At 31.4% G+C, this 21,314-nt stretch overlaps 1 protein-coding gene across 1 annotated transcript; it reads left to right on the top strand.

Moving 5' to 3' along the window:
* Positions 1–6,896: 6,896 nt before the first annotated feature.
* On the top strand, positions 6,897–13,004 carry LOC131046518 (endonuclease 2). The gene is made up of 9 exons (XM_057980277.2): positions 6,897–7,266; positions 9,421–9,595; positions 10,364–10,471; positions 10,580–10,635; positions 10,802–10,885; positions 11,869–11,961; positions 12,106–12,173; positions 12,494–12,567; positions 12,661–13,004. The coding sequence occupies exons 1-9, from the start codon at positions 7,138–7,140 to the stop codon at positions 12,786–12,788; spliced, it is 915 nt and encodes a 304-aa protein (XP_057836260.2). The 5' UTR covers positions 6,897–7,137; the 3' UTR covers positions 12,789–13,004.
* The last annotated feature ends 8,310 nt before the right edge of the window (positions 13,005–21,314 follow it).

Below are 21,314 nucleotides of genomic sequence, written 5' to 3'. Positions count from 1 at the left end.
AACGACTAACAACCCTTACAACTATAAGAGAATCTATCATAGCTAGCTAGAAATTGTAGATCCTTCTTACAACTATAAGAGAATCTATCATAGCTAGCTAGAAATTGTAGATCCTTTTATAGCATGTAATTACCCAACTTGGGAACCTACCTTCTCCATGCAAATATGTCTCCCAATGGTTTTCCATTATGTCATAGAATCTATCATAAATTGTCATAGGTAGGTGTGTTATTAAAGTTGCCATAGGTATGTGTGCCATAATTTGTCATTACATATGTTCATTTGTCACTTACCTCACAAAATTCCAAGATCCTCTAAGTGGGATGCCTACCTCCATGTGTTGAAAAAATACTCCACGTCACCTTCTTTGTAGGATGACAAGTTAACATGTCAACTCCCACTAGATGACAAAATAGCATGTACAAATAAAATTGTTAAGTAGGTTAATAAAAGTAAACAAAATATTAAATAAATAAATCTAAATACCAATGTTAGGATTTGAAATCTTGAGACACCTTAATCCCAAGAATTAGAAAGCCTAGAGTGGACACGATTCTTACTTCCTAACCCCCTCTAAGAAGAGTCATGGATTGGTTTGTTTGCATGGCTAATCTCAATACTCTTGACTACCTTAAACCTATTACGAGTCTTATGACCAAGGTGTCGCTGGATGGCCATATTGTGGTAAATTTCCTTTCTTTTATTTGGGCATTTCTCATGTTTGCAACAATCAATATTTGCTAAAGAAGAAAATGGAAAGGATGTGGTTAGTGATCAGAAGCTCATTCTTAATGGCAAAGATATTCCTAATATTTTGTGAAAGTTAGAGTACCATAATTTTTCTCCAACTTTGAGAATTTTATCTCATCACTTAGTAGATTTGTTTCTTATTTTTCCCCTTGGATTTAACATTTAAGAATTTGCCTTTCTTTGACTTTGAGATGTGACTTTTACCACTTAGATTATTTTTGTGAAATGTGTAATACAAATCTTTATAAAAAATAGTGTATAACACATATTCATTTAAAAAAACTTTTTTATGTATGGTCTAGATAATTTATGCATGCCATTTCAATTTTGCATTCAAATTATGTATCAGCATTATAAAGATAGACAATTATTTATTTTGATGAGTATCTTACACAATATTTGTTAAAAACCTATCTTTAATATTAATCTATACATAAAATAAATAAATAAATAAATATGACATAACACCTTAAAGTCAAAAGAAAGATAAATTGTTGAACAATAATATTAGTGGAATAAAATGATTAATATAATGAGGATATAGGTATAGAATATTACAATTTCGGTAAGGTTTTCCATTAAAAATATAGATATACAATATTAAAATTTAATCCAATATATTCAAATTTTATATTGAAATTTTTTTGCACTTCCTAACAACAAAGGTGGGAACATGTTAATAGTTAATAGAGAAAGAATGTTAACATTGTGGACTATAAAAGATACATATTAAGCTCAGTTTCAGGTTGCCTAGTGGTGGAGAACTTGTGCTCTTGAAAAAGAGATATCACAAATTCAAATCTCACAAGGGCGGTAAGGTATGTACGCTTCATTTGTAGCACAGTTAGGTGCCTACCGCAAGGAGTATGAGGTAGTCCCATATTTCTCAAACCCATCTGTGATCCATATACAGATTGCTGACATTATAGACTATAAAAGATCCTTTCCTTTCCTTATGATAAAAAAATTATTCTACATAGATAACCATAGGCCCATTGTATATTCCACAGAGTCATCTGACAGTACAGCATTTAGATGTTAACTTGTTGAACATTTCTTCCTTAATATAATTTCTGAAGAGTGAGAAGAAGAACAAGAAAAACTCCACCAAACCCACATCTTCATCTAATTTTTAATTTTTAAAACAGAGAAGAAAAAGTGGTTTGAAACATTTTCCCATTTTAAAAGCTTTCGTTTTCATGACAGGCAGCCAGCATGAGAAAAACTTGATGGTCACACTATATTTTTGAAGAAATCCAAACTTCATAGTGAATATTACCATCACCTAACTTTTCAGAGTGATCCCTTGCTAGTATACATTTGTGCTTAGTAGTCTATAAAAAGGACCCAGCCTTTGCTAAAAACTAATCTATGTCAACATACGCATGTTAGTCATTTGGGGTCCTTTTGCATAGCCTGTTGAATCTGGTATCCCAATTTTGCTGAATAGTCCCCAGGCTTGAGCCACACCAAGATTTAGTATGCTCATCTATATTAAGTTTTACTTTTCTATTTTTCAACTCATTGTGGAAAGCTATTCTAAACACCTGAGAAACCTCGGTATTTTGCATGTTAGTCGTGCATTTTACACCGTTGATTTTGCAATAAATGGTTGCGATTGACTAACACGTCGCTATCACGTTGTACAAAAGGTCTGCTTTCAAGCCAGAATAGCTTTAGCTGATATTTTCTACTTATTCAGTCACTCGAATTCCATTCCACTTGTTCATATGTCGCCATCTCTTGAAAAATCTCTCCATCACTTTGGCCATAATAAAAATTGAGGCCAAAGATAATCAATCTCCATGCCTCAACCTATTGGCAAATTCAAAGAACTCACAAAGAGATTCATTTAGTGTTATAGATAGTATAGTTGCATGTATATGTGTGTTTGAACATCCATTTTAGTCATATTATATTTGTAGCATCATAAACTATGACTCATACAGTTTACACCTCATGTTTGTGCTCCTACTTTAGCATGTCCTATCTCCATCCACTCTCTAGGTCTAATTTGACCCTATTCTCCAACTTTGATGTCATGAGCATCATTTGGTGGGCTCCATCTTGAAGGCCCCTCTCTCATTTCTCTTTTTATTGGTCTTCTTTGCTAGAGGAGCAGGGCACCCCAAAATGCCATGGTTGCTCTTAATCAAACCCCATCTTGAAATGGGGCAGGTCCTTTATCTCTCTGATGGTTTCTACTCCCCATGGCTACACATGGTCATTGGAGGTTAGCCTAATTGGTAATTTAACTAGGGAACCCTATATAAAGATATCATAACATTTCAGTTTAGATCTAAGACTCCATCCGTTACCTATCAATAATATTTGTATATTTGTAAAGCATTCATCATCAACCATTTTTAGAGATTCAAGGCTACATATTAATCCTTGAAGCATTGGGGAGTAAAGTTACATCAAACTTCATGCAATCATGTGTACAATTAGGTTTTTTCATCTTCATGTATTTTTCATGCCATTACATTCAACATTTGTGATTACATCCAAAGAGCATTGTTTCATAATCAATAGTTATAGATCTAAGGTATATCTCCTTAAATTTTATTTCAATATCTGCATTATCATTCAAGATGAATTCCTAAATCGAGGCTTGAATTTGGAAAATCCCTATCCACAGCATCTTTCCCTCTCTTTTTATGTAGGAAATAGGTGCAAGAGCTTAACTCAGGAATTCCTACAAAGTCAACAATGATGAACAAGTTCAGCTTTCAACAGAGGAAAATTCAGAGGACCAAGGTAAATATATGTTATTTGGTCCTGAAAAATCAAGTCAAAGTTCTGGGAACAAGTTCTGAATTTATTCTTTTGCCCAAATCCAAGTCTTTAGCTATGTGGGACATCTGTAGCATTCTATATTCGTCAATTTTCTTCAATTATTACCTATTTTGCTCTTATTTCATAACTACATTCCAAATTCAACTAACAAAGAGGATAATCATACCCAACTAGTGAATCCAATCATAGTTTCATCCCTTTCTTCATTTGGATTGTGGCTAGATCTATTGGGTTCACTCCTCTTTCAATGTATTTAGCTAATTTGGACTATTAGTCATTTTATTATCTTAATTGGCCCTAATTCCAAATTACAGCATTACAAAATCAAAACCAAACCTACTCATAGTTAACAAGATAGATTCCCCATCTTACTAACAAATAGATTACTCAACATACACTTAGTTTTATTCCTTGAGATCGAACAAATTGCATCATTGGACAATACAATGCATGGTATCTCTGCCTAAGTTGAATCCATTTTGTTCCTCTATGATCAGAGAAGTAATGACTAGTTTTCATGTATTCACTAGGACCTTTGCCATGATTTTGTATATTATTTTGAAGAGGGATATAAGTTCAAATTCTGTGAAGATCCTACAATTTTATTTCTTTGGAATGAGAGCAATAATTGTGTTATTGATATCTTTTAAAAATTGTCTCTTCTTCTTGAAATCCTCTACTATCTTCCACATATCTTTTCCCAAAAATGTGCTAGCATTTTTCATAGAATATTATCATAAAGCTATCTAGCCCAAGTTCCTTGTCTAGATGTACCTAATCTATTTCTTTTTGAACTTCATCATTAGTAATGGAAGCAATCAAAATTTTGTTTTCCTGCTCTTAAATGCACTTGAAAATTCCATCTGGAATAGCTTGTGTCATAATTATCCGAAGCTCTATTCAGAGCCAAAAAAGATTGGATGTGCTTATTCACCTCAGTCTCGATTTCCTCTTTTCCATGTGTTATATTCTTGTCCAAACCCTCTATATATTATATCTAATTGAAGATCCTATTTTCCTTTGTTGAGGCATGAAAAATAATTGTGCTAAAGTCTCTTTTTGATAACCATGGCTCCCTTTCCTTGTCTTTCTAATAATTTTATTCTTGGGCTAGTATCTCAAAACGTTAGTCATTCAAAAATATATTTTATAAGTATAATAGAAAATTATTTAATATATTCAAAAATTATCTTATATTCTTTAGTTATTTTGTTGATATAAGATTATCTTTATGTTATGGCTATTATCTGGTCTAATGTACATTCATGTAGATTCAAGCACCAATGAATAAATATTGGTTTGAAGTGGCACTTATAAATTATTTCATGATATCCCTAAGATAATGTATAAGGTGTGGTAACTATGTTTCTATTAAGTCCAAACTTTATTACGGATATTCCTTTCCTCAAGGATGTAGAGGTGAAAATTGTTAGAATTCCTAGAGTGAACATGATTCTGAATCACATGCTTCCTAGGCCCCTCTAGGAAGAGTCAGTAAATTGGGTTTTTATTGTTGGTCCCAACCGTCTTCACTACCATCAACCTATTTTGAGTTTTATAACCAAGGTGTGTCTAGATGATCATATAGTGGTAAATTTATTTTCTTTTTTTTAGCTATTTGTTATGGTTTTGCCCTAAATTTATTTTAAAGAGGAAAATTGAAAGGGTTTGATTAGTGGTTAGAAGTCTATTCTCAATGGCCAAGATCTTCCTAATGTTTTTGGAAAGTTGGAGTACCATAATTATTCTCAACTTTTGTTTTAGCTCTTGCCACTTTGTAGCTTTGTTTCTTCTTTTTTTCTTTGGATTTATCATTCCTTTTCCACATAGATTTATTTTTGTGAAAATCAATAATATATAAATCTTTATTAAAAAATAGTACTTAACACTTATTCGTTAAAGAAAAAAGAAACTTGTTATGTAACTTGATTGATGAATGAAAAGGGTTGACTGAAATAGATTATGGTAAATTTTTGTTCTAAACATGGTAAAGATTCAGTGACCTAAAAAACTATTCTTTCATACTATAATAAAGAGAATCATGGTTAACATTTAATGACCTAAAAAATGAGAGATTGTATGGTCTAGATAATTTATTCATGGCAACTGAGTTTTGTATTCAAACGAGGTATCAGCATTAAAATAATTGGCATCATTTGTTTTGATTATTATTTATGTGAAAATGTGTAATATAAAATCTTTATTAAAAAATAGTATTTAAGACTTATTAAAGAGAAAAAAAATAATTGTAATGTAACTTGATTGGTGAAAAGGGTGTTGGCTCACATAAACTATTGTAAAGTTATGTTCTTTCATATTATGATAAAGAGAAACATGATTAAGATTTAGTGACCTAAGAAAAGTGACATATTGTGTGGTCTAGATAATTTATTCATGTCAACTCAATTGTGTAACCAAGCAAGGTATCAACATTAGAAAAAGAGACATTATTTATTTTGATGATTCAGTGTCTTATACATTATTTGTAAAAAAAATATATCTTTAATATTAATCTATAGATAAAATAAATAAATAAAAAATGATGTCACACCTTAAAGTCAATAAAGAGAGAAATTATTGAATAATAATATTATTGGAATAAACATTATTAACATAAAGAGAGCATATGTAGACTATAATTACTATTATTATAATAATATCAGTGAGATTTGATTCTCATCTAAAATCCATTTAACTTCATCACAAAACCAAAAACCAATTATATTATAGAAATTTTAATATATTCAAATTTTATCTTGTCACTATACTACCCAACAACAAAGGTGGGGCCATATTAATACCTAATAGAAAAAGAATATTAATAATGTGATGAATATCCTATTCTGCACAGATACCCCGTAGTTTCCATACTGTGTCTGGATTTAATTGGATGGGTCATCTCACACCATTTAGACGTTACTTGCAGACTTCTCGTCCTTAATATAATTTCTAATGAGCAGGAAGAAGAAGAAGAAAAACTTCACCAAACCCTAATCATCATTTTTTTAAAAGAGAGAAGAAAAAGTAGTCTGAAACATTTTCCCATTTTAAAAGCTTTCGTTGTCATAACAGGCAGCCAGCGTGAGCAAAGCTTGATGTTCACACTGTATTTTTTAAGATATCCAAACTTCAAAGCGAATATTACCATTACCTAACGTTTCTGTAAGTGATATTCCAGCACCAAAAAAGAATATACCCCCTTCGAATCTTGATTGCCATGCGCCACAACTCTACAAAATCATAGATAATTTCTCGGACTGTTTAAATTAATGTAAGTATGGTTGTCAAGGTGTGAAGCAGAAAAAAATAATAAGTTGGCCCAACAGTCTATTGCAAAGTCTCACGCAACACAGAGCAGTGCACGCAAGGTAGGACAGCGGTCAAGACTTGCACTCAACAAATCCCTTGCGCTCTCATTTTCTATAAGTTATGACGAGGAGTTGTTATTGGGAAGACCCAAAATTTCTGTTAGCAGTTTCTTTCTTTGGGTGAACGAAAAGAGAACATTTTTAGACACTGAAAGGGTTTGCAGAACACGAAAGGAGAAGCTTTTAGATACTGAAAGGATTTGGAGGACCCAAACTTATTATGATGGGAGGATTCAGGGGCCTGTGCTGTTGTATGTTGGTTGGGTTGGTGATATTGGTTGCTGTAGCTCCTGGTCATGTGCAGGGATGGGGAAAGGAAGGACATTATTCTACGTGCAAGATTGCAGAGGTATGTCAGTGTTTAAAATGGAGCCTGTGAAATCTATATCTGTAGTTTAAATCTCAATGTCTTTGTCTGCACTTTGTACCCATGATCTACGTATTCTAATGCAGCTTTTATTTTTCATCTGATTTGATGTTATTTGGGGAGTTTTATCCTTTCTTTCTTTTTTTTTCCTTTTGGTTTTAGCCATATTTTTTTGGGTTAGAGCCTATGGACTGTGATATCTATTCTGCCAGAGTTCGTCTGCAAATTTAACAGAGGTTGCTTATTAGAAATCCGCATAATAACTTTGATATTGGGTCTTATTTAATTTTTACGTCGTAGATCTGAATGGTCCACCTAATAATTTGGATATTGGTTATGTTTTAAGGTTGGTGAAGTTGAATAGATCTGAATGAGTTCATCATGAATTTAGTCTTGTTCTCTGCAAGGTCCCAACACCGTAAGAGATGAGGTTGGAATGGTATTCTGTATGACTTTTGCAGAATAGATAACATTCAGTCTTTGACCTTCAACATAAAAGGTTTTGATCTACGAATCACCTCCATATTGATCTTCTGAATGTTATAAAATCGTCCGTCAATATATATTTACAGATCTTTAGATATATATAGAGTGAAGTATAAGTTTTTGTCAAAAGTTGGTCAACGTGAATAGATCTGGATGAGTCTATTAGAGATTAAGTCTTGTCTATTACACCATCCCAACACCATAAGAGTTGAGCCCAGGATCATGTCTTATATCACTTTTGTAGAACAGATACCCCTCACCACTTGACCCTCAACAAATATGAACACCTCTGTATTGATTTTGTGAATATTATAAAACCCTCCATCAATATAATATCCATGTATATCTAAATATATATAGAATCAAATATAATCTTCTTTTGAATGTTGGTGAAGTTGAATAGATCTGAATGAATCCATAGTGAATGTCTCGTTGAGTTCAAAGTCTCAACACCATAAGAGCTGAGCCCGAGACCATGTTCTAAATGACTCTTGTAAAATGGATACCCCTTACTCATTGACCCTCAAGTGAAAAGGTTTCAACCTAATACAAGCACCTCCATATTGATGCATGGATAACTCAACATTATAAAATCTTCCCTTAATGTATGTGTGTGCACATATATGTATATATGTGTATATATATGCATATATATGTACACACATATAAACAAATATAATATTCTGTCAAAGGTTGGTGTAGTTGAACATATCTAAATGAGCCCATTACTGATTAAGTCTTGATCAATGCAAAGTCCCTACGCCATAAGAGCTAAGCCCGGGATCATGTCTTGTATGAAATTTGTAGAATAGATACTCCTCACTACTTGACCCTCAATAGAAAAGGTTTTGACCTCCATATTGATCTTGTGAATGTTATTAAATCCTCCAACAATATATATCTATAGATCAATAAATATATATAGAATCAAATATATATTTTTTGTCAAAGGTTGGTGAAGCTAAATAGATTTCAACGAGTCCATAGGGATTAAGTCTTATTCAGTGCAAGGTTCCAAAATCACAAGAGATGAGATTGAGATCATACCTTGTATGACTTTTACATAATGAGTATCCTTTAGTCCTTGGCCCTCAATAAAAAAGGTTTGGACCTAAGACTCACCTATATATTGATCTTGTGAATGTTATAAAATCCTCCATCAATATATATCTATGGATCTATTGATCTATAACTATATATAGATATATTAAATTTCATTGTAGAAGTCCCAATAAATTTATGATCTCAAATCTATTTTTCTTGAAAATATCAAGTTACATATAATGAATATATATGAATCTCAAGTTATATGATTTAATCATCATATGTATTCTTTAGAAATTAAAAAATTATAATTTTCTTGTTTCTCTTAATATATTAAATTAGTATTTATTTTACTAATATATTTTTTTTAAACTATTATATATTTTTAATAAAATTGACATTACATCCCAAACCTTTTGCTATCCATATTGCAGTGTGATCATTTTAAAATAAACATCATTATTTATTTTCTACCCATATTGAAGTGGCATCATTACAATCTCAAGAAACCCTTTTTATAGAGAATGCAATTATTTATTTTCCATCCATGCTAAACTGTGTTGATTGGGTTTGTAATCATTTGCGTTTGAATTTATTGTTTTGCAGCCATTTTTGAGTAAAAATACTTGGAAAGCAGTGAATGATATACTTCCTCATTATGCACAAAATGACCTTGCATCTCTTTGTTCATGGGCGGATCACATGCGATTTAGATATCATTGGGCCAACTCACTACATTTCATTGACACACCAGATGATAAGTGTGGATATGACTATTCAAGTAAGTACATGAATTATTTATATTTTCATACAACCAATTTTATTTTTTTTAATATAATTATTTTTTGAAGTTATCTAGTCACAATTATAAATTATGCTTTAATTAACATCTTGTATATTATATGTTTTTTAAAATTTTATATATTGTTTTTTAATTATATTGTTAAATATTATTTTAAATGTGATGGTTGTTAAATATTTCAAAATAAAATTAATAAAAATAATTTCAAAGTTCAAATATAATTGTTTGATGGATTTTCTTAAATACATTTATAATCATAACATATATATAGTTTTAGTGAAGTAGGAAACTAGAATATTTTTAATGTATCTAATATATTTAGATTATGTGTGTTCTCACAAAATACTCTTAAAATAAAATAGATGTTCTAAAGATTTTTTACCTTATTACTTTTAAAATTATCTTTGTAGATTACTTTTAGTACAAATTATTAGTTATTACTATTTAAGGTTTATTCAAATTTTACAATATGTTCATTAATTAAATAAAAAGTTTAGTGAGATTAAAAATTTATTACTTATAACTTTGATCAATTAGTTAGACTTGTACATTTTAACCATTTTTTTTAAAATAAAATAAATTGTAATTTTATTTTATTAAAACATTGATAAGTGTATAACTTACATGGGAACTAAAAGTAACATGAGAAAACTCATAATGGATCTATTAATTATTAGCTAGAATGAAAACTTATCTATAAAATTTTATAGTTTATTTTCTAAAATTTATTTTGATTACTGTAAATAGGGGATTGTCATGATGAACATGGAGTAGAGGGGATGTGTCTTGAAGGAGCCATAAAAAATTATACCTCTCAACTTGCAACTTATGGACATAAGTCTCGTGGGAAGCAATGTTAGTTTCTCTTTTTATTTCCTATCTTCTCTATTTTTCTTCTTAGTTGAGTTTTTAAGTAAGATGCATTCTTTCATTAGAGGATGATCTCAATCTTGTAATTTACAGATAATTTAACAGAGGCTTTATTATTTCTATCTCATTTTACGGGAGACATTCATCAGGTAATTTTTTAGAATAAATAATTTATATTGAAAAAATCATATAGTATCTAAATTTTTTTAAGAAATCAAGTTTGAAAATATGATTTTTTATTATTGAATAAATATATTTAATTTTTTTTATACAGACTTATTGATAAATGATTGTATGTATTGAAAAATTTTGCAGCCTTTACATGTGGGATTCACATCAGATAGAGGAGGAAATTCAATTAATTTACATTGGTATCGTCGAAAAAGTAATTTGCATCATGTAAGTAATATTAATTGATTTACCTTGAAAATTTATAGTACTAATACACTTTTTTTTTTCTTCTATTCATACAAAGACATACTAGTAATGATCTGAGTTTTATTATTAGTCAAAAAAAATAGAAAATAAATATTATTTGAAATTGATATTTTTTCTTATAGAAAATCTAATATAAATTAAATTTAAATATATTTTCATCATTTACATATTTTAACTTTATATATAAAATAAATAACATATTTCATATTTAGCCTATAATTTTATTAAAAATAAATGTTACTTATATTTTTTATTTTTCGTAATTTTTTCATTCTATAAGATTTGTTTATAAATCTATCCATCATGATCTATTCTAAATTACTATACTCTTTCCTTTGTTTTTCAATTTTTTTTTTTACATGTCTATTATGTGTAAGTCATATTACAAATTCTACACCAATTATTCAAATTTGGCATGTTATTGATTGACATTGCCTATAAATAAATGCTTGATGTTTACAATTTATCCTCAATGATTTTTTTCCTTAAAATTCAATGAGTTTTGTTTACACCTTAAATTTCCATATCTCTCAAGATACTAGTTAGGTTGGATTTTTCTTTTATAAGCATTTTGTTCTCTTGGTAGTTTTTTTCACATCCAAAATTGTTTGTTAATATGATTCTATGGGTAAAGTAGCTTTATCTTAAAATTTAAAGGGGTGAAAGATATACTATGATATTAAATATTTTAATAGATATTTTATTTTTAAAACTTGTGTATAAGTAATCTTTTATTTCACTTTTATTTCATTCATAATTCGATACGAATAAATTTATTCATAATAGAGTTTAATAGTTATTTAGGAAATGTAAATAGAAAATTTCTTAGTCAAGTTTCTAGAAGCAATACTTAAAGGTGTGTTGCATGTTCATTAATTATTATTTTTTGGTTAATTAAAGTTTAAATCTTAAATATTTTTTTTTTTTTGTTTTATTGAAAATAGGTTTGGGACAGTGGGATCATTGAGACAGCCATGAAAGATTTTTATGACAATGATCTTGAAGTTATGATAGAAGATGTTCAAAAAAATATTACTGTATGTTTCATTTTTCTCATTATACAGTTAGTTGTACACATTGAATTAACTTCTAATATGAGAAAAAAAAAATTATTATGCTTGTAGGTTGTTAATTTATCAAATAATACTCTGATATATAATTTTTTTATTGACTTAAAACAGGAAATTTGGTCAAAGGATGTAACTACTTGGGAACAGTGTGACACAAATGATCTTGTTTGTCCTAAATTGTAAGTAGTAAAATATATTATATTTACCAGAATCCATGATTATAATGTTAATAATATTGTAGATTTATATTTCTCAACCATGCAACCAAAAAAAGGACTCCAAATTTAGAGAAACGAGCCTAATAAATTTCCATGAAACAATCAATGTTTATATATGATATAATATGCAAGTTATGTTTCTAATTCTAGAATATTAGAAATGATTTAGGTTGAAAATGTCAGATTTAGGTTGAAAATGTCATACTAATTAGAAATTATATATTTTTAATACAATATATTCATTGGTAACTTATAGAATAGAATTTGAATTGTGAACCTAGGTATGCAGATGAGAGCATCATTCTTGCTTGCAAGTGGGCTTACAAAGATGTTGAGGAAGACAATGTTTTGGAAGGTAGATTGATAAATATATAAATTTAAACAAACTTATATCTTCTTCATATTAATATTTCATAAACCATAACTACTTTGGTGATTTCCTATGTAGATGACTATTTCCTCTCACGTCTACCCATTGTCGAGAGTCAACTTGCAAAAGGAGGCATAAGATTGGCTGCAACACTCAATCGTATCTTTGATTCAAAAATGGACCACATTGTACATTCAGAGTTGTAAAATAAATTATGTTGTACAACAACTAAAAATAATAGTTATGTAATATAGGTAGAACATAACTATCGTTGCATATGCATAACTAAAGCATATATCATAATATTTTTTGAACTTCCACAACATACAATATTTTGATGGTGTGCTTGTGGAATCATCAAATGTAATTGTATATGACAAATATAATTCCATAATAAAATGTTTCACACTAGTTAGTTTAAATATTCTTTTTAATATTTGGTTTAAATATTCTTTTTAATATTTGGTATGAATATGTAACATATAGATCAAGAGTTCCTTCATATGTTTATATTGAGCAAATTTGTAGTTACCACTTGAATCTTGAGTTAAGGAATGGTTTAGAACCTAAGAGGACTATTATACTTCTTCCCAAATATTTTAGTCAATTAAATGTGCCCAACAATAACATAAAATCCTATATGTTGGTTTCTATTCTACTACATCTATCTTCTATATATATCAATGTATTATTCTCTCAGTTACATTTTATTAGTTGTAATATCTCTTGAAAATAAATTGTATAATTAAAACCTTAAAATTTATGTTTTCCCAAAATCTAGACATGCATCTAACATTGACAATGGATTTGATTGAACAATCACAGTTGGTATGCAAATAAATATATAAAAACTAATGTGTAAATGAGTTAATAGATTTGCAGCAATGAATAACACTTTTTTTACTATTATAAAATGATATTACACAAAACAAAATAATGCAACACTTACTCAAATCTAAAAGCAAAATATGGTGCTCACAAGCACTACCAAACAACACTATTTTAGGCAAACTTCACCAATCTTATAAATAAAATATTTATTGTAAAAGTTCATGAAAAAAAAAATCAAAAATATAAAATCCATTTCCTCGAGGCTGCCAATAGACTTTTGTAACAGGCTACAAAGATACCCAAAATACTCCCTGCAAATCTACATTATCTATAATGAACCTTAACCAAACTCACAATATCTAATCTCAGTTAAAATTTGAATTATAGTAATGAAAATATAGTAAATCAAGCCTCTAATATTTCATAATATCTATATTAATCTGAGAATGAAAACCCAAAACTACAAACACAAACTACAAGCAAACCCTCACCAAAATGCATAAGAAAACTATGAAATCTTAACCTTTTGGCACAATGGTAATCTTTGTGTGAAACTACACCCTAGTGAACCTCTGAATACAATGCTTATTCCACTTGTAAACCATCAAAAATTTCATTCTTGAGCCTCCTTCTCCACAATTTTGATGGCATCTAAACAATAGCCAAAAAATAGCTAAAATCTACAACAAGAATGATGCAAAACAAAGCCAAAAGCCCTTCTTATTGGAAACTGCTCCAAAACCCAAGTTGGGACAAAAACCCATGACTAAAGAGAAACATTACCTTGTATTAAGTGCATGTAACTCCTCTTTCTAAGTGTGCTTTATTTTCTTCGTTCTCGTATGCATTTTGCCATTTGTCAAAACTTGTCTTAGCTTCAAGATGCCAAATAATAAACCATCTATTGCTTCCCAATTTCTAATGCCTGATATTGGTAAAATAATTAATTTCCATACCTTTTGTGATAAAATAAAATTCTATACTTAACCAAGTCATCAAATTTGATTTGATTTTCTAAACTATTAATTAGTCCTGATTTGCCATTTTGGGAAAGCTGACCTTGTAACATTATAAAATGGTTAGTATGATTAGTCAAGCAAATCAAACCATTTTAAGTAAATTATCAAGAAATATTTGAAATGAAAGCATAATGAGAGATAAACAACATAAAATAAAGTATACTCATGAAGCTCCCATTGCAAATAACTCTTCCTTGTCCTCCTCATCTCCATGAACTTTGCTAACTCCAAAGTTTGACTAATGGAGAGTGGGAGAGAGATGGAGTGAATGTGGAATGCTCTCAAATAGCATAACAACATATTGTGGATGAGTGTATATGGATGAAATATGGATATTTATTTTGAAATCGAAATGACATTATGATAATGTGATGATGAGTAGATAAAAGGCTACCATAAGGATGTATGAAAAGTGGATATAGAAATGAGGGGAAGAAACTCCAATTTATAGATTCGAGGAGGCAAAAATGGAGAGCCAAGATTGATTTCAAAATGAAGGGTTGAGATTGATTTGAAATGGAGGAAAGGATTGAAAGGACAAGGTGTGGGATTCATGAGATGTACATTTCTTGTCTCCACACCTCTCAAGGTTCATGGGAAAGAGCTCCAAGGACATTGGGAAGAGAAAAAAGAATATAAAATTCCTTAGGGGGAGATAGGAGGAATTAAAAATTCCAAAATAAGAGGATGTGTGGGAAGAATAAATGGATAAAGGATGAAAGTGATTAGGGATGTGCAAATGATTAAGGAGAATGATTAGGTGGCTTAATGATGGATTAGAATGAAAGTGGGAAAGATAGGAGGATGTGACATGAGGAGAGAGAATGAGTGGATTAATTTAAAATTGAGGAATAATGGTAACCATGATTAAAGAAGAATTAATTAAGTTAAGTGAGGACTGGGAGAAGTGATTTTTAGGAATCACATGAATTAAGTTAATTAATTAACTAAGAGGAATTTAGAAGAATTAATGATTGAGATGACTTTAGAAGAATGGGGAATAATTAATTTTGATAAATTAATAATGGGACTATAGTGATAAAATTAATTGAATTTGATTTAATTAATTTTAAGAGGAAAGGGACTCGTGCAATTAAATTGATTAATTATGTGGAGAGGCTTAAATTAGGGTGACTGCAAGAAGTTGAGTCCACTTTTTGGCCAAAAAGTGGAAGTGTTTTCTCTATTTTTTAGATTTCATTATGTTTGACCTAAAAATTTGAAGCACTTAAAGAATGAATCTTGAAAAATGTTAGTAATGGAAAATGTAGTGCTCGAAGTCTTCTTTCCAAATATGTAATTTATTTTAATACCTAGATCTTAAAATTTAAGTTTAAATAGGCATTTATAAAACCTATAGTTTAAAAGTCACTTTTCAGGACCATACCATGCTCGTATACGCAAGCATAATTTGACCTAAATGAAATTATTTTTTTGAATCCTTTTGTGAAAATATTTGTAACTCACTCACCTTTGATGAGGATATTTTTTTGTAATTTTTTTCTGCATCTTGTTTTTATTAATTTTCTATTGGGCATAATCATTATTTTGAAAAATACTCGTGTACGGCAAGCATAATTTGACCAAAACTTAACATTTTTTATTTTTTTATTTTAAACTATATAGAATTGTCTCTATTTTGATGCCATATAATTTTTTGTTCAAAAAACTTAAAGACAAAAAAGTTATTAAAAAACTAAAAAACCTTGTTATTTCAAGTTTATGGACCTCTTTCATTAGAAATTATTTTTTTTTAAAAATATTAAACCATTTTTTTATAAAATTATATATTTGGAATCTAGATAGTCTTTACTATAATGGGTTTTCCTTGTTTAAAAAAAATCAGAAAATTTGGTGTTCGAATATATTTTTGAAGTCATTATTTTATATGAAGATTGGTGTGGCCTTCAAGTTGCAAGTCAAACCAGGTCCAAGCCAGAGGGTAGGCACTCCAAGCCATTTACCAAGCCAAAATCCAAAGGAACAACTGGGCCAAAATTCAAAATTTTTAGAAACGGGATCTCGTTTACCATTTAGTATACAGGATCCCGTTTACCATTTAGGATACGGGATCCCGTTTTGTTATTTTCAATAATTAAAAATAAAAAAGAAAATGGGATCCCATTTTAAAAATAGAATGGGATCCCATTTTTAAATAAAATGGGATCTTGAATGGGATCCCATTTTGAAAACAGGATCATGTTTCCTTTTTTTTATTATTTGTTTTTCTTATTAAAAATAAGCTATATATACATGAAATATAACATTTAAGTATAAGTCACATTTCCCTTTGTCTTTTTTCTTTCTTATACTTTAAGTTAATTTTCATGTATATATTGGTAGGATGTTTGAGAGTGGTTTCAGATCTCTAGGAGTTATAATGCAAATTCTAAATTTTAGAAGATCTAAATATATTTTCAGACAATCAAATTCTAGCAATCAGCGGGCTCCTATCAGCATTTTATCACACTCTCTATATCACTCTCTTTATCGTCCTCAAGCTCTAGACCTATCTCTTTCCATATTACTCTTCCTCTATCCCTCTCCGCCTCTCTCTCCCAAAATCTATATCTATCTCTCCACCTCTCTCTCTCACACATCCTTAACTCTCTACTCTTTGTCTCCTCTCTCTTTCTATGCACCTCCCCAAACTCCCTCTCTACCTATATTTCTCTTTATATACCTCTTTATCTCTCTCTCCCTACCTACTTAGTTAGATGCTTAAATGCTTAAATTTCTTTCTTATATGTTTAAATGTTATGTATACATTCTAGATGTTTTCAATGTTATGTATAAATGTTATACATGTATAGTTAGATGTTAAAATGTTATCCTAGAACCCCTTGGTACATCTTAGGACCTCTTAAGACACCTATGGACCCTTGAGACACTTAGGACCACTTGGTATATCCTAGGACCTATCAAGATATTATAGGACCCCTTAGTACATGCTAGGACATATTTTGACCCCTTAAGACACTTACGACCCCTTAGTATATCCTAGGACCTATCAAAACATTATAGGACCCCTTAGTACATGCTAGGACATATTTTGACCCCTTAAGACACCTAGGACCCCTTAGTACATCCTAGGACCTCTTAAGATACCATACGACCCCTTAGTACGTTGTAAGAGATCTTAAGACTCGCGCAACCCCTTAGTAGATCCTAGGACATGTATTGACCCCTTAGGACACCTAGGACCCCAAGTGGTACATCTTAAGACATCATACCACCCCTTAGGACATCTTAGTACATCCTAGGAACCCTTAGTAAATCCTAGGACCTATTAAGAAAAATCATATGACCCCTTAGTACATCCTAGGCCCCTTAAGACATCCTATTACATAAGCCAGGCCCTTAGTACATCTTGAGGCCCTTAAGACATCCTAGTACATCTCTCTCTCTCTCTCTCTCTCTCTCTCTCTCTCTCTCTCTCTCTCTCTCTCTCTCTCTCTCTCTCTCTCTCTCTCTCTCTCTCTCTCTCTCCCTTAAGTCTTTTTAGGACCTCTCTCCCTTTTTCCCCTTTTATCCTTTTCAATATTATCTCTCTTATGGTGTCCTATGGGGTCATATGGTGTTATAACACGTGTGGCCCCTTCAGAACCCATATCACCCCTATCAACACCATATGACCCCTAACAACACCATATTACCCCTTTAACATCCTCGTACACAAAATGACCCCTTAGGACACCATATGAACCCGTTTAACATCCTAGTACACAACATGACCCCTTAGGACACCATATGACCCCCTAGGAAAATATGATGTCCTAATGGGTCATATGGTGTCCTAAGGGGTCATATGGTGTCCTAAAGGTCATATGGTGTTCTAACACATGTGTCGCACCTTAGGACCTCATATGACCCCTAACGACACCATATAACCCCTTAGGAAACCATATGACCCCTCGGGATACTATATGACCCCTTTTAACATCCTAGTGCAAACATGATCCCTTAAGACATCGTATGACCCTTTAGTACAATATGATGGATCCTAATGGGTCATATAGTGTCCTAAGGGGTCATATGGTGTTATAACACATGTGCAGCCCCTTAAGAACCTATATGACCCCTAACGAAGCTATATGAACCCTTAGAACACCATATGACCCCTTTTGATATCCTAGTACACAACATGACCCCTTAGGACACCATATGACCCCTTTTAACATCCTAGTCCATGGCATGACCCCTTAGGTCACCATATGACCCTTTAGGATACCATATTACCCCTTAGGACAATATGATCTTCTAAAGGGTCATATGGTGTTCTGACACATGTGTCACCCCTTAGAAACCCATATGACCCCTGACAACACCATATAACACCTTAGGAAACCATATAACCCCTCAAGATACCATATAACCCCTTTTAACATCCTAGTACTTGACATGACCCCTTAGGACACCATATAACCCCATACTATGGGGTCATATGGTGTCCTAACACATGTGTAGCCCATATGACCAATAACAACACCATATGACCCCTTTTAACATCCCAGTACACGACATGACCCCTTAGGATAATATGATGTCCTAATGGGTCATATGGTGTGCTAGCACATGTGTGACCCCATATGACTCCTAACGATACTATATGCCCACTTAGGACATTATATGACCCCTTAGAACACCATATGACCCTTAGGACACTATATAACCCTTCAGGATTTCATATGACCCCTTAGGACACCATATAACCCCTTAGGACAATATGATATCCTAATGGGTCATATGGTGTTCTAACACATGTGTGACCCCTTAGGACCCCATATGACCCCTAACAACACTAAAATGACCACTTAGGACATTATATGGCCACTTAGGATATTATATGACCACTTAGAACACCATATCACCTCTTAGGACACTATATGACCCTTCAAGACACCATATGACCCCTTAGAACATTATATGACCCCTTAGGACACCATATGACCCCTTTTAATATCCTGGTACACCATATGACCCCTTTGGACACCATATGACCTCTCAAGACACCATATGACCCCTTTAACATCCTAATACATGACATGACCTTTTAGGACACCATATGATCCCTTAGGACATTCATATGGTGTTTAGACTGGTCATATGGTGTCCTTAGGAGTCATATGGTGTCGTTAGGGGTCATAAGGGTAACTAAGGGGCCACACGTGTGTTAGCACACCATATGACCCTGTAGCATCATAAAATTGCGACCTTGGCAATTTTAACTACGTTCTAGGTCCTCACCTTAGCGACTGCATCTCCCTACTCAATTGGGACCCCTTTCTGCATCATCCTTCCAAATCTCCTCCAGTTTCACCTCTTTTTCCACCCTATGACCCTATGTACAACCATTCTTCCTCTCTTTTTTGTGTGTAGGTTGTAGGTGCACGACTGTAATTGCATGTTTAAGCTTCATTTTTCAGAGACGGAAAAACCCTTTTCAGCATGTGGATTTTTTGGAGGACCTGGTGCAACTTCAACCCAGTCCTGATGACTTCTCCAAATTTATAGGGCAGATCTGTATCAATCTAAATATCTCAGATCCTAAGTTATAGCGCAATCTAGAATCGGTAGCTCCTTATTTCATCCATTTTATCTTCATTTTTTGAATAGTCAACAAGTCAACATATCTATTTACAAAAGAGGGTAAATCATATTCCAACACTTGCAATCCACTTAGCATTCACATCCTTATTCCCCTTGGATTTGGATCTAGTGGATTCAACCCCTCTTTTGAATGTAAAGTATCTCCCAAGTGAAAATCATCCTAGTGGGTTCCTTTCTCTCTCCTATGTGGGGAACCACTACGATCCAATTTTCCACTTTACATTTTGGTGAACCCAACGTCTTACACCTTAATTTTGATTTCTTATTGTTAGATCTGAATAATTTCAATTTGAATTTCAAATTTTCATTTCCAAGTTTGATCTTTTTGCAAATTTTAGAGGTTAATTGCATAAAAAACCCTAATTTTTCATTTTGAGGAAATTAAGCTTGTGAAAATTAGCATTTTAGTTGCTTATTTTAGATTTGATTTCTATTTCAAAATTGCAATTCAAAACTATCTTTTCATTTTGAAAATTAAGTGGTTAAACAACAAAACCCTAATTTTTAAGAATCTCTCATTTTGACCTTTGACTGCTAATTTGACCTATCTAGACATCTCCAAATCAGCTGTTTTTTTAATCTGCAATAAAATCATAATTTCTATCATCCCTGAAAAATTTCAGAAAAAGTTGGTCGAACCGGTTACAACTTGCCCCCGGTCCCTAGTTTTTTTCCCAAAATTTTGGGGGTTGGAATTGACTATATTGTTTTTCTTAAATCCAAGAAATTGGTAAACTTTATCAATTTTTACACCTCTTAAGGTTGAACACAAATTCAAATTTCAACACTCTCACCTTTTAAATTAACTTTCATAAAAGGGTCCTAATTTTTTATCTTCTTTTTCAGCAAATTAAGATTTTAATTAAGAGACTTTCAATGGCAATCAATGGACTAGATTTATTTGCTATTTCACATATGATTACATTATTTTTCACATATATTTATTACAATCATGTGTTGGATAATGGCTTCTTTTATTTCATGTTGCTTCTTTTCATTCATAGTACTTTGTCATATTGTGTTGTTAGGATTTCAAAGTCATTTCCTTTTCAATTTGATCTCAAAGCTTTCATATATCATTTATGTTGCATTATGGTGATGTTATTAACAAAATATATTTCATATGTTAATCACCTTAAGGCTTTTCTAGATCGCAATCTTGGAGATCATAATCCTTGTACCTCTCCTTGAAGAAGTTGAGGAAATACAACTTTAGAGATCCCAAGAACACCTGCATGCAAATACCTATCACAAGAGAAGAATGGAAGCACA

The sequence above is a fragment of the Cryptomeria japonica genome, chromosome 7 (genome assembly GCF_030272615.1).
Source record: "Cryptomeria japonica chromosome 7, Sugi_1.0, whole genome shotgun sequence".
Taxonomy (NCBI): Eukaryota; Viridiplantae; Streptophyta; class Pinopsida; order Cupressales; family Cupressaceae; genus Cryptomeria; species Cryptomeria japonica.
The sequence above is the reverse complement of the archived record's forward strand: the minus strand, read 5'-3'. Positions and strand labels throughout refer to the sequence as shown.

Excerpts from the sequence above, each read along its gene's own strand:
- LOC131046518 (XM_057980277.2), top strand. The coding sequence starts at position 7,138 with ATGATGGGAGGATTCAGGGGCCTGTGCTGTTGTATGTTGGTTGGGTTG. Across the intron at positions 10,472-10,579 it reads TAAGTCTCGTGGGAAGCAAT|ATAATTTAACAGAGGCTTTA; the intron begins GTTAGTTTCTCT and ends TGTAATTTACAG. Across the intron at positions 12,568-12,660 it reads GGAAGACAATGTTTTGGAAG|ATGACTATTTCCTCTCACGT; the intron begins GTAGATTGATAA and ends TTTCCTATGTAG.